The sequence below is a fragment of the Emiliania huxleyi genome (assembly GCF_000372725.1).
Source record: "Emiliania huxleyi CCMP1516 unplaced genomic scaffold EMIHUscaffold_99, whole genome shotgun sequence".
Taxonomy (NCBI): Eukaryota; Haptophyta; order Isochrysidales; family Noelaerhabdaceae; genus Emiliania; species Emiliania huxleyi.
This window is the reverse complement of record NW_005194698.1, coordinates 332,240-344,992: the sequence shown is the minus strand read 5'-3', so window position 1 is coordinate 344,992 and position 12,753 is coordinate 332,240. Positions and strand designations below refer to the sequence as shown.

Below are 12,753 nucleotides of genomic sequence, written 5' to 3'. Positions count from 1 at the left end.
ATGGCCGCCCCGACCCTCGCCGCCCCCCTCGCCCTCGCTGCCGCCTTCGCCCTCGCTGCCCCCCTCGCCCTCGCCGCCCGAGGCGTGGCCCGAGGTGGCTCGAGCCCGCAATCTCCCCCGATCTCCCGGCGCAGGTGCGGCACGCTCGACTACCTGCCGCCCGGGATGGTGGAGAACATAGCGGGTGGGGAGGCCCTAAAACGGCGGGAGGGGTAGGGCTATATCGATAGAGCTAGAGGGCTCAACCACCCCTCCACCCTTCCACCCTCCACCCCTCCACCCTCCCGGAGCGAGAGAGGTCCGTCTTCGAGCCACTCCATCCGAGGGCTTGAAGGGCTCGGAGGGCTCGGAGGGCTCGAGCTTCCGAGCCCTCCAGACCCCTCCGAGCCCTACTGTGGAGCCCTCCATCCCTCCGAGCCCTCCGAGCCCTCCGAGCCCTCCGAGCCCTCCGAGCCCTCCGAGCCCTCCGAGCCCCCCGAGCCCGGCTCGGCGGCTCGCCCCTCCGAGCCCTCCGGGCACTCCATCCCACTTGTGAGCCCTCCCGAGCCCTCCCGAGCCCACCAGCGCCACCCTCGTGCCTCTCTGCCCTCCGAGCCCTCCGACCCCTCCGAGCTCTCCACCTCTCCCAAGCCCTCATGAGCCCTCCTACGCCTCGCTTTTGGCCAGCCCTCCCAGCCCCCACCCCTCCTGGGCCCTGCCGCCTGACACCTCTATCGGTGGAGGGCTTTAGGTCACGGTCCGCACTCCCGCCCTCCCGACCCCTCCACACCCCTACAGCGGCACCCCTACCCCTCCCGCCGTTTTAGGGCCTGCCCACCCGCACTCGTGGAGAACGCGAGGCGCACAACCAGACGGTGGACGTGTGGTCGCTCGGCGCGCTGCTAGCCGAGAGACTGCCTCGAGAGCGGCTGCTGAGACACCGCCTCGAGACGCAGCCGAGACGCAGCCGAGGAGCAGCAGCCGAGACGCAGCAGCCGCGAGGCAGCCGCGGGGCAGAGCAGTGCTCTGGCATCGCTCGGTCGGGTTGGCGTCGCGAGCGACCAAGCGGGCGCCTGGTACATCGCGACGAAGGACTCGGTGCTGCACGTCTCAGCGACCGGGCGTGCGCGCCGCGTTGCAGCCTTGCCGGCAAGTGAATTTCTCTACACTGCGGCTGCCAGCCCGGACGGGAGCGCGGCGTTTGTGGCGGACTGCAGCAACCAAGATCCGGCGGGTCGAGGTGTCACCGAGCTGTCGAGAGCTCGCACGCATTTCTTCTCTGCACTATGAAATCCCGACGCACCTTTTCCGAATACCAGATGCCCTACGCGCCAGCTTACCCCACAAGCCCTGGTCCCGAATCCATCAGCGTTGTTCGGCGCGAACACACACACGTATGGCGTCCGCCGCCCGCAAGTGCGCCCGCACCGCCGCCGGCGGCGAGGAGGACGCGGAGCCCTCGCCGATCGCGGATGGCTTCGAGGCGCCCCTCTTTGGCGCGCGCGTCGTCGGCCAGGTCACCACGCTCACGCTCGAGGGCGAGGACGGCCCTCTATGGCTCGGGCCGGTTGGCGTGGCGAGCGATCACGCGGGCGCCTGGTACGTCGCGACCGAGGACTCGCTGCTGCACGTCTCGGCGGCCGGGCGCGTGCGCCGCGTGGCAGCCTTGCCAGCAAGTGACGTTTTCAACAGCATTGCTGCCAGCCCGGACAGGAGCGCGGCGTTTGTGGCGGACTACAGCAACCACAAGATCCGGCGGGTGGAGGTGGCGACGGGCGAGGTGACCACGCTTGCAGGAAGCGGCGACGAGGGCGACGCGGATGGCGTGGGCGACGCGGCACAGGTCTGCGGCCCAGCTGGCATCGCCATCAGCCCAGACGGCGGCGTGCTGTTTGTGGTGGACCAAGACAACCACAAGATCCGGAGGGTTGAGGTGACTACGGGCGAGGTGACGAGTATCGCGGGCAGCGGCGAGCCTCGCGACGCGGACGGCGTGGGCGACGCGGCGGAGTTCTGCGGCCCACGCGCCCTCGCCCTCAGCCCAGGCGGCGGTGCGCTGTTTGTGGTGGACCAAGGCAACCAGAAGATCCGGCGGGTGGAGGTGTCGACTGGCGAGGTGACGACGGTCGCGGGCAGCGGCACCAGGGGCAGCGCTGATGGCGTGGGCGATGCGGCGGAGTTCAACAACCCAAGTGGCATCGCCATCAGCCCAGACGGCGGCGCGCTGTTTGTGGCGGACTGCAGCAACGTCAAGATCCGGCGGGTTGAGGTGGCGACGGGCGAAGTGACGACGATCGCGGGCAGCAGCACCACGGGCATCGCCGATGGCGTTGGCGACGCGGCGGAGTTCGACTGCCCATTCGAAGTCGTCATCAGCCCCGACGGCAGCACGCTGTTGGTCAGTTCGAGAGGTGGCCTCCGCCAGGTCTGCGTGGCGGCGCCTCCTCCGCCTCCCTCCTTTGCCCCGATCGTCGTTCCGCCTTCCACCTTCTCCGCCGACATGGCGAACACGTGGGGCGACGCCTCCCTCCCGCAGGGCATGGTCACCTTCCTGGTCGGCGACGACGAGGAGCGCATCGAGCACGTCACCAAGGCCAACCTCTGCGCCCGGTCCCCGGTCTTTCGGACCATGTTTGGCATCGGCATGAAGGAGCGCGACGCCGCCGAGGTCACGGTGTCCCACACCGACCTCGCCAGCTTCACCGCCCTCGTCCGCTACCTCCTCACCGACCAGTTCGACCTCGGCGAGGAGGAGGGCAGGGCGCAGCGCGCGCTCGACCTGCGGGAGCTGGCGCAGATGTACCAGGTGCCGCGCCTCGAGCTGCTCTGCGCGCAGGCGCTGCAGGAGAGCGTCGCGCCGGCGACCGCTGTGCCGCTGCTCGAGGCGGCGCACACGATGGGTGACGGGCGGCTCCTCGCGCAGTGCCGCCGCTTCGTGGCCGACCACGCCGCCGAGGTGCGGGCGAGCGGCGGCGTGGAGCAGCTGCGCGACTTTGGCGTGGCCAAGGGGCTGCTCGGCGACGCGCTCGACCAGGTGGCGGAGCTGAAGGGGACGGTGGCGGCGCGCGACGTGGAGCTCAAGAAGGTCCGGGCATGAGTGAGGGGCAGCGCCCCACGCCCTGCTCGCTCGCCGCTTGGCACCAATTGCTAAAAATCTCTCTCTCTCCCAGTGATAGCTCTCCCAGTGATAGCAGTGCGTGACCGAGCACAGCGCGCCGTGTGCAGGGAGCGCGCTCCTGCGACACCGTTTAAATTTCTCGGTACGTTCGTACGTTCGTACGTCAGTAGTCCCACTGCCAGTCTCTCTTGGAGCACTTGGAGTGCAGTCGGCAACCTCACATCCAGGGCCGGTGAGCTGAGAAGCGCATCCAGCGGGCCGGATGATCGGCATCGGGCTACGGGCTAGAGAGCCCTGACCCCTAGCTAGGGGGGGGCGCGCATTCGCAGGGCAAGGGCCTTAATTAAAGTAAACACGGGTCTCCGAGGGTTAGTTCTGCGCTTTGGGTGTCCCCTAGCCGGTCTCAGACCTAGATTCTAGTTTCAAGAATGGCATTCTTCGAAGTAGAATGGGCGCCGCAGCGGCCCGTAGCGGCGCCCCCTGCGTGCCCACGGCCACCCCGGGGCCATGGGACATCCCCCCGGCCATCGGGGATGCTTGGTTTATCCATTACCCCATTTACACGGGCTGTGTTGCGGCGCGCCTCGAGACGCGCAGCGCAGCGCAGCGCGCAGTCCGCAGACCACAAAACAGATCAGAAGACGGCCGTGGCGACACCCGCTCTGGCGACAGCCCCGCAAAAGGCACTCGCTCGCCGGCAAGGACTACGGGTAGCACAGGCGGCAGCAGAGGTGGCGGTCCGGGTCGCAGCGCGCGTAGCAAGTCGGCCCCAGCAGCGTCACGGGCGTCGGGCCAGGAGCCGGCTCGACGAGATCGACGAAGAGGACGAAGAGGAGGAAGACTACTCGAACTTGGACGAGGACTCGGGCGAGGAGCAGGACTCGGAGACCGGCCAGGGAAGCGACGACCATGACTAGGTGACACGAGGAGTAGATGTGACACGAGTAGTCCGCATTTCGCGCTGTCTGTTGTCTGCTCTCTTTCGCCGCCCGACCCTTTCGCCCGCCCACCACTTGCGAGCACAAATCTCACACCTCCACTGCCCTCGCCACAGGCGGCGACGGACTGACATCCAAGGCTCGAACGGCGGCAGCGCTCAACGGCCGCCGGCGGCCATCGTGCGTTTGCTTTTGCCATACGTGGCGCACCCCCCGGCGTCTGCTCTGGTTTGGGGGCGGGGGGAGGACTCTCATTTGCGGACTGTTGGGCTCTCTGTGTTGAACTGGGGCTTGTGCGCGAACCCCACCAGTCTGGCCGAGCGGCACGCCGCCGCTGGGGGCGTGAGAAGGCCGTGGGGGACGGCGGCGGACCCCATTCTTCGATACAGAATGGGCCCTCACCGCGGCCCGTCTGCTGCTGAAAATGTGGCATGTTGGGGGCTCTCCTGTGTGACTCCTCTGGCTCGCCGCGTTAAAGTGGCGCCTGTGTGTGACCAGCCCCAACCCCGGCAAGCGCCCCCCGGCCGCTGGGGCTGCGAGGCGGCCGGGTGAGCGCGCGCGAGACGCCATTCTAGATGTCTCGAGGTTCTCGAGGTGGATATCCTTTGGCCGCGTTGGGTAGCGAGGATTGGTGTGACGCGATCCACGCAGGCGTGTTTTCTGGCGGCCGACCGTCAGTGCACGGAGTTGCCCCTTCTCCGACTGCCCCGGCTAGTTCCCGAGGTCGTCGGGTGTGACCCCTTCGCCGCCCGAGACCTAGCGCGGGTGGGTTGGAGGGGGCTCGCCCCGTTCCTCCCCATCGGGCCGCGTGAGCGGCCACGCCTCGCAGATTCGTTTTCGCGCCTGGGTCAGGCGCGCGGGGCATCCCCCGGGTCGCTCGACCAGCGATCCGAAGAGTGGCCGCTATGCGAAGGAAAGAGCGGGGCCCTCGACGCCTCAGTCCGGCCCTCCGAGGGGGGAAGGGAAGTGCGGGGTCCCCACGGGCGCCTCAGTTCGGCCCTCCCGAGGGGGGGAGGGGAGCAAGGGGGTGGGGGGATTGGGGTGGTGGGGAGGGGTCTCGGTTTTATGTGGCTAAAACTTGCCTTTCGGGGAGGGGCCTCAGGAAAGGCGAGTCCAGCTCAACCCTACGTCTTCCCCTCCTCCCCAGAGGCAGCGAGTAGGCCGCGAGAGGAGGTCTCGAGCGCCTATATGAAGGTATGTGAGATGGTGATGGGAATGGGTGGTCGGGCGGGCGGGCGGGCGGGCGGGCGGGCGGGCGGGCGGGCGGGCAAGCAAGCGGGGAGCGGCGGGCGGGCGGGGCGGAGCGGGCGGGCAGGATTATCGGGGGAATCGTGTCCACAATCAGCGGCAGCGGAGCAGCAGCCGCAGCATGAAGGATGCCATTCTATAATCTAGAATGGCCAGGTAGGGCTGAGACCGTAGCGGCGGAACGCCCCCTCTACTCGGAGCTAACATGTTTTCTTTCTTTTTCTACTCGGAGCCAGTGAGACGAGAATACGCACATCTTACAAGAATACATACTGCCCCCACGGAAATTCTCTATACTTCTTTCCATGTTTTGACGGTCGATACCCAGCCCTTCCCGAATCCATCGGCCTACGGTACACGGCACGACGGCGCCAGCCGCGTGTGCATATGGCGTCCGCCGCCCGCAAGCGCGCCCGCACACCGGCGGCGGCGAGGAGGACGAGGCATACTAGAGGCGTGGAAACTGCAGCACACCGACGGTCCAGTCAGCGCGCTACATATCGATTTATTCAGCGTGGACGTGGGCCGCACGAGAAGGGTACGAGCTGCCGCTCCGTTCGGTCGACTGGACCGCAGTGTCCGTGGGCCTGCTCCTGGTGGAAGTGGCTCGCAAGAGCGTGGCTGAGATGACCGAGATCCATAACCTACTCCGCCGGCAAGGCTTTGTACTGCACTCGATGATCGGCATCTTTTGGGGAGACGCGCTTTACGAGAATCCCAACGCACGCGCACGCGCCGCAGGGAGCTGGGGCTCAGGCACGGTCTTGCACGCGGCACGGCCGCCTGCCATCCAGACTCTTAGTTAGCCAGGGGCAGGCCGTGTCTAACAGTCTGCGGCGACGCCTGCATTCCCACTTCACGAGGGAAGGGGCTGCCGGCATGGAGTGGCTTGCGAGCAGGCTAGTGCTGGAGGGGGAGCGGACGAGCGTCCCCGAATCGTAGCATGTAGCAGCGTGGTGCCGGAGAGACACTTGATGTGGGCGAGAGGACCAACAAACTGCCCGTCGACCGTCGATATCCATATGATATCCCACGAACACCATCAGCTCAAAAGTAGAAGAGTCCGAGTTCGGTCCGACCTCTGCCGTCCTCCCATCCATCCCCCCCCTCCGTTTTCTTTCTTTCTTTCTGCGTGTCGGTCCCACCGCGCACGGACTCGTGACGAAAGCGTGACGGTTTCGTGACGAATTTGAAACCACCCGGTACCCGGGAGCAGTAATAGTTTTACTCGATGCGGTCCCGCCATGGCTGCTGCAAAGAAGCAGAGGAGGCTAGACAGAGGCCGCATCGCGTTAGCTGTATACGTTTTATGCGCGAAAGAACCGAGGGCAACTCAGCATGTGCGCGAAAGAACAGAGGGCAACTCAGCCTAGGCCCGCGTCGCCGCTAATCACCGCGCCAAACGCCGCGCCAAAGGTCCATTCGCCGCCCACAAGCAGAGAGGCAACAACGCCGAACATCCTTCAGTCGTCAATCAAACGAGTCTCGGACTCGACTCGTTCCGTCCTCGCCTTCACCAACGATGCCTTCGACCGGATCGAGGCTGAGGCATCGAGGCACCCGCGCCGCGCGAAGCTCATATTTGGGGCCGACAACCAACAGTCGCTCAAATCCCTGTTTTCGGTCGAGAGGTCCCATCGATCCGAAAAGTCCGAAGTTGGAACCTCGAAGCTGGGTCCGTCCGACATGCGCTCTCTCGCGCTAATCGCCCACAACCACATGAAGCCGGCGATGAGGATGTTTGTGGAGGAGCACGCCGAGACGCTCAAGCGTTTCCGCGTGACGGGCACCGCGTCGACGATGGCGATGCTGCGCACGGTCTTTGGCGAGGACGACGAGGTCGTCTATGGCGCCGTGTGCTCCTCAGGGCCGCTGGGCGGGGACGCGCAAATTGCGGCGCTAATGTGCCTCGAAGACATCGGCGCGGTTATTTTCTTCACCGACCCGCTGAGCGCTCATCCGCACCAGGCCGACGTGGACTCGCTCATCCGACTCATCAACGTGCACAACGTGCTGCACGCGACCAACCCCACCTCGGCAGAGGGGCTCATGCACCTCCTCAAGACGGCGGTGGAGCGCAACGAGCCCGAGCGCATCCCCTCATTCTTCTTCACCATCCAGTCCCCCGCCGTGCCAGAGTACCAGGCGCAGCAGGCCGCCGTCATCCAGGCGGCGTCGAAAATCCAGACGCCAGAGGGTGAGCCGTCGTGGGCGTCACACTCGGGACATTCGAGACATTCGAGCGCGGCTGTGCCCGCGCCTGGCACCCTTCGGCCATCGTCGGCCGAGAAGATGTCCATCGCCAAGCACGTCTTTAAGCAGGGGACCCTCAAGTACCTGAGCGCTTCTTCGGAGCGCTCGCTGACGAGCGTGCCCGAGGCTGAGTCACTCGACGAAGAGGTTGCCCGCGTTCGGGAGTCGCACACCCCCTCCGCAGGTAGCACGAGCACCCCGTCGCCTGACGCGGCGCCTGGCGGAGGCAAGCCGAAGAGGCGCGCCAGCAAAGTGATGCCTAAGATCGGAGCCTGCATCATTGGCTGATCCTCGTGTGCACCAGAGGAGCGCGCACGGCCTGGCGGAGAGCCTTGGCCAGGGGCAAGGGCTAGTCTAGAGGGAGCCGTGCGGGCGCGGCGGGCGCGCGCTTGCAGCTCCCCCTGCTCCGTGTGGCCAGGGGCAGGCAAAAGGCTAGTTTCAGTCTAGGAGCCGTGCGCTTGCAGTTCGCGAGGGGCAGGCAAAGGGTCTAGTTAGTCTCGGCAGCCGTACGCTCATGGGATGCAATTCGTTTTTCAACACTGCTCACGGGCTACATGCTACATGCCTTTTCTTTCCGCCGAGATGCGCCCGGCGAGACCCCTTCCAGGAGTTGCTGGCCGCGGCGGGGTAAGACATGGATGGGTAAGACATGGATACACTTTTGCTCTCGACTCCCCACCTGCGAGCTGCGAGCTCAGCCACAGTCCTGTGCCTCCTCGAAGTCCTCCCCGACGGCGGGCATGAGCACGGGCAGTAGCACGTCCGGGAAGGCGGCCACCATCTGCAGCAGCGCGCGGCGAGGGACGCCCTCGTGCCACGACAGCTCCTCGAGCGAATGCTCGCCTGGCGGGGGCGGAGGGGCGGGAGGGAGGAGGGGGGGAGGGGGGGGGGGGGGAAGGGGGGTGCAACCCTGTCAGATCTGGCCGGTCGGGAGCTGGCCTCATCTCCTCTGCGCCTCTCCGGCTGTGCGGACGGGTCGCGCGCCGAGATCGAGCCGAGATCGAGCCGAGATCAACCCGAGATCGAGCCGAGATCGAGCCGAGATCAAGCCGAGATCGAGCCGAGATCGAGCCGAGTCGCGCCGTGCAGCATCGGCCGCAGCTGCTGCATCAGCTGCCATGCGACCAGCCGCTCCGGCTCGACGGCCGGACGGGCGACCTAACACAGGCCGGTTGTGGAGTGGCTACGCACAGCGAGAGAGACACGGGGGGTCGACCGGAGGAGGAGGAGGAGGCGGCCTCGGCGACGGCGAGGAGGCACGTCTGCAGCTGGTGGATCACGCGCCGCTGCCAGAGGAAAACGGTCGCCTGTGGTTCGGCCAGCCGCATGCTTGTCGTCAGACTTGACGTGTCGGCTTGGCAACGTGCCGAGTTGACGTGTCCTCAGATTTGAGTAGTATGATGAATAGAATGAATCACAATGCGTCCGCCTGCACCAGCCGCCGCGCGGGCACGCGAGCCGAGCGGGAGAGGTCGCCTACAAACAGCGGTGGCCTCGAGGTTTCTTTTTCAGGCCTTCTGCGCTGAGCGGCGGGAGAGGGCGGGGAGAAGTCGCCGAAGCGGCGAGGCTCGGAGAAGAGGGCGAGGGCGGAGAGGAGCGGCAAGGCCGGCCGCGCGCCAAAGGCCGCCGCGTACTCGGCAGCAACCTGGCGCGGGGGGAGGGAGGGGGGGGGGGGGGGGCCCATGGAAAGTTGACTCAGTGAGGTCCCCCCCCAATCCCAGCGACTGAAAAGCGAGCTGAGGAGCGGAGGAACTGGAGCAAGGGGAACGCGACTCGGGGGCGACCTCCGAGGGACGAGTTAAGCTGGGGCCCCCCCCGAGGGTCACTCATTCCGGGGGGGCGGCGTCGGACCTCCGAGTCGGCGTGCGTCGGCGCGTCGGGCCGCAGAGCGAAGAGCGACTCCTGCCGACCCATCCACCCTTACTTAGTGGGCTAATTTACACATCACTAGCGTCGGGCCGCAGAGCGAAGAGCGACTCCTCCGTCAGCGGGAGAGCGACGCGCGCGTGGCCCCACTCGGCGAGGTGGCCTGCGGGAGATGACCCGAGATGAGCCGAGATGAGCCGAGATGAGCCGAGATTAGCCCCACTCGGCGAGGTGGCCTGCGGGAGGGACGTGGACAGGACGTGCACTGGACGGTGTCCTGGGACGTGGCGTCCCCCCCTCCCCTCCCCCCTTTGGCGAGGGGTGCCGGCGAGGAGGTAGAGAGTGTCGAGAGGGAGGCCGGTCTCGAGGTGCAGCTCCGAGAAGGAGCGAGCCGCGGACAGCTCGCGCACGAGGCGGACCTGCCGGGGGGGAGAAGGGTGCTGGGAAGGGTCCGGGAAGGGGTCCGGGAAGGGGCCGAGAAGGGTCCGGGAAGGGTGCTGGGAAGGTTCCGGGAAGGGTCCGGGAAGGGTGCTGGGAAGGGGTCCGGGAAGGGTCCGGGAAGGGGGCCGAGAAGGGGGCCGAGAAGGGTGCTGGGAAGGGTGCTGGGAAGGGGGCCGAGAAGGGTGCTGGGAAGGGGGCCGAGAAGGGTCCGGGAGGAGCCCGGATGGTCGAGGCGCGCCAGCAGCGACGAGCAATCTCGGGTAATCTCGGGTAATCTCGGGTAATCTCGGGTAATCTCGGGTAATCTCGGGTAATCTCGGGCACTCTCGCGCCAACAGCGGCGAGCTGTCCGGCGGCAGCGAGGCGAGCGTATCCTGAGGTAGAGACGGAGGGGGCGTGGGGTGCACTAGTACCGGAGTGGTGCTGCTCAGAGGCAGCGAGGCGACAAGGCGGCCTCGCGAAGAGGAAGCAGGCCGAGGTACGGCCGAAGCGGCGGCGGCGGCGGCAGCGCGCCTGGCAGCGGCGCCGCTCGGGGCGGTGTCGACAGTGTCGGCTGAAAGAGGTGCCTTGTCTTGTGTGTCTTGTGTGAGGTGTCTGTGTGTGTCGCTCCGGTGTGTGGCCGTCACCATCGGCTGCCTCCCGGAGACATCTCGGCGCCACCTTCCAGGGGGAGGCTGTCTCTCTCTCTCCTGGCTATGGCTCTGCTACACCTCGGCTAAACCTCGGCTACATCTCGGCTACATCTCGGCTGCATCTCTGCTGCCTCCCGGCTACATCTCCGGCGCCACCTTCCGACCTCGCGACCGGCGGCGGCGGCGGCGCGGGCCGAGTCGGAGGAGGGAGCTGCACCTCGAGAGACATGCCTCGCGGCAGCGGCAAGCGAGCGACGTACCCGCCCCTCCCGCCTCCTCCCCCTCCTCCTCCCCCTCCTCCCCCTCCTCCCCCTCCTCCCCCTCCTCCCCTTCCTCCCCCTCCTCCTCCTCCGCCCAACGACCCGGCGTGGCAGGCGGCCACACTCAGCAGCGACTCGCGCAGCGCAGGGAGCAGGTGCGGCGCGGCGACGGCGCGCCTCAGCCACTCCGGCTGGTCGGCCTCGGGCGGCTCGGAAGAGAAGGGCGGCTCGCACGCCTGTGACAACCACGCCGTGAGAGATGGACCGAGGTGGTCCGAGATCGCCCGAGATGGCCCGAGATGGCCCGAGATTGCCCGAGATCGGCCCGAGATGGCCCGAGATGGCCCGAGATTGCCCGAGATGGCCCGAGATCGGCCCGAGATGGCGGCTCGCACGCCGCTGGTCCGCTCGGAGCGCCCGCCGCGCTGCCGTTCGGCGGCGGCCGCGAGAGCAGTCCGAGGCGCGCCTGTAGACAGTAGATTACAGTTCATGTCAAATGGGTGACATTCTTGTCTTTATTATACTCCCGAGGTGCGCCTCATGCTCCGCGAGCGACTCGCCGAGCTCCGCGGCCAGCACCGCGCACGCCGCCACCGTCCGCCGGTACTGAAGCCGGCGGTCGTACGGCGCCTAAGTACATAGAACACAATGCAACTATACTAGAATACAATACTAATAATAATCAATCTTGAAGCCGGCGGTCATGCGGCGCCTCTGCGTCGATCACAAAGGCGACGCTCAGCGCGCGAATCTCGGTGCTGGCCCCGCCGCCGACGCCGTCGGCCCTGCCGCCGCCGCCGCTGCCGCCCTCTTCGCCGCCGCCACCGCCGTTGGCGGCCGCGGAGCCGCCCTCGCCGCCGACGTCTGCTGAGGCGGCCGGCTGCCCGACACGCAGCATGAGCGGGTGGCCGACGAGGCGGTGGGCTCCGACCGACAGGTCGAGCGGACGGCCGCACAGCGCCGGCTTGGGAAGCAGCAGCTCGGGCAGCTCGGCGCCGAGGGCCGGCGGCAGATGCTGCAGCCCATCGCCGAGCGCGCACACCAGCCGGCGACCGCCAGAGGAGCCAACGGCGAGGAGGGCGCCTCGCGGCAGGTGGGCCGACGACGACGTCCGGGGCGCGGACGGTTCGGTCAGCAGGATCGTCGGAGCGGTCAACCGCACTCCGTCGGCCATTGTTGGCGGGTTTCTTTTTTATGAAAGAATTCTTAAGATACAAGCCTCTCGCACAGCACACTGGCACGACAAGGGCGCAGACTGGCGCGGACTGGCACACACACAGGCTCACCTTATGAAAGAAAACCCTTTTCCGCGGGGGGGAGGGGGGGTAGGTCCAGGACTCTGGTTTTCTTCCTGCTGATTCGCTAAATATGACTCGCCCAACTGCTTTCTCCTACTTCCCCTTTATCGGGCTTTCGCGCGCCCTCGCCCTCGAGCTAAGGGATGAGGGCTCCGCAAAGTCGGCTCTCCCATGCCGCGGGAGGAGGAAGACGGGGGCAAGGCGCATGCCAAGGGCAGGGAGCGGGCGAAGCATGAGGCTTGGCGGGAGGCAGTCCGCTTCGTGGCGGTGATATGAGCCAGGATGGCGCCGGCGCCTTCCTCAACGCCATGCATCCCCATGCGGGATGACATGCGAATGGAGACCTGGGCGATGCGTCTTTCGGTGCAGCGCCGTCTCTGGGTCGGTCTCCCCCTCGACGTGGCTTGCCAGGCCCCGCGGCGGCGGGCAAGAAGACTCGGAACAAGAAGACCCACGACGAGTTTGGCGATGCTGCTGTCAACGTCCCGCAGCAGGGCCACAACACCAGACACAAGTACACGGTTGTGAATGAGCTTGCCTGTGGCGGGGGCGGGCGGGTGCACGGAGCCAAGTAGGCGGAGGCGGGGGCGGAGGCGGAGGGGGAGGCGGGGGCGGAGGCGGAGGCAGCGGCGGAGGCGGAGGCGGAGGCGGAGGCGGAGGAGGCGATGGCCGACATCGACGCCGGCGCGTTTGCTCTCGCCGGTGCTCTGCGCGACTCGT

The 12,753-nt window shown here is 67.0% G+C and overlaps 4 protein-coding genes across 4 annotated transcripts; 3 read left to right on the top strand and 1 right to left on the bottom strand.

Annotated features, from left to right (window-relative positions):
• Positions 1-1,702: 1,702 nt before the first annotated feature.
• EMIHUDRAFT_44220 (hypothetical protein) lies at positions 1,703-2,368 on the top strand (the record flags this gene model as incomplete). The annotated part of the gene is made up of 1 exon (XM_005756135.1): positions 1,703-2,368. A coding segment is annotated over one exon (666 nt), but the record flags the coding sequence as incomplete, so codon positions are not given.
• A 111-nt stretch (positions 2,369-2,479) lies between these two features.
• On the top strand, positions 2,480-3,076 carry EMIHUDRAFT_312703 (hypothetical protein; the record flags this gene model as incomplete). Its single annotated transcript, XM_005756134.1, has 1 exon — positions 2,480-3,076. The coding sequence occupies one exon, from the start codon at positions 2,480-2,482 to the stop codon at positions 3,074-3,076; it is 597 nt and encodes a 198-aa protein (XP_005756191.1).
• A 3,545-nt stretch (positions 3,077-6,621) lies between these two features.
• Positions 6,622-7,824, top strand: EMIHUDRAFT_221928 (hypothetical protein; the record flags this gene model as incomplete). Its single annotated transcript, XM_005756133.1, has 1 exon — positions 6,622-7,824. The coding sequence occupies one exon, from the start codon at positions 6,622-6,624 to the stop codon at positions 7,822-7,824; it is 1,203 nt and encodes a 400-aa protein (XP_005756190.1).
• Positions 7,825-8,230: 406 nt separating this feature from the next.
• Positions 8,231-11,909, bottom strand: EMIHUDRAFT_221927 (hypothetical protein; the record flags this gene model as incomplete). The annotated part of the gene is made up of 5 exons (XM_005756132.1): positions 8,231-8,362; positions 8,784-8,843; positions 8,972-9,012; positions 11,260-11,365; positions 11,598-11,909. The coding sequence occupies 5 exons, from the start codon at positions 11,907-11,909 to the stop codon at positions 8,231-8,233; spliced, it is 651 nt and encodes a 216-aa protein (XP_005756189.1).
• Between the last annotated feature and the right edge of the window lie 844 nt (positions 11,910-12,753).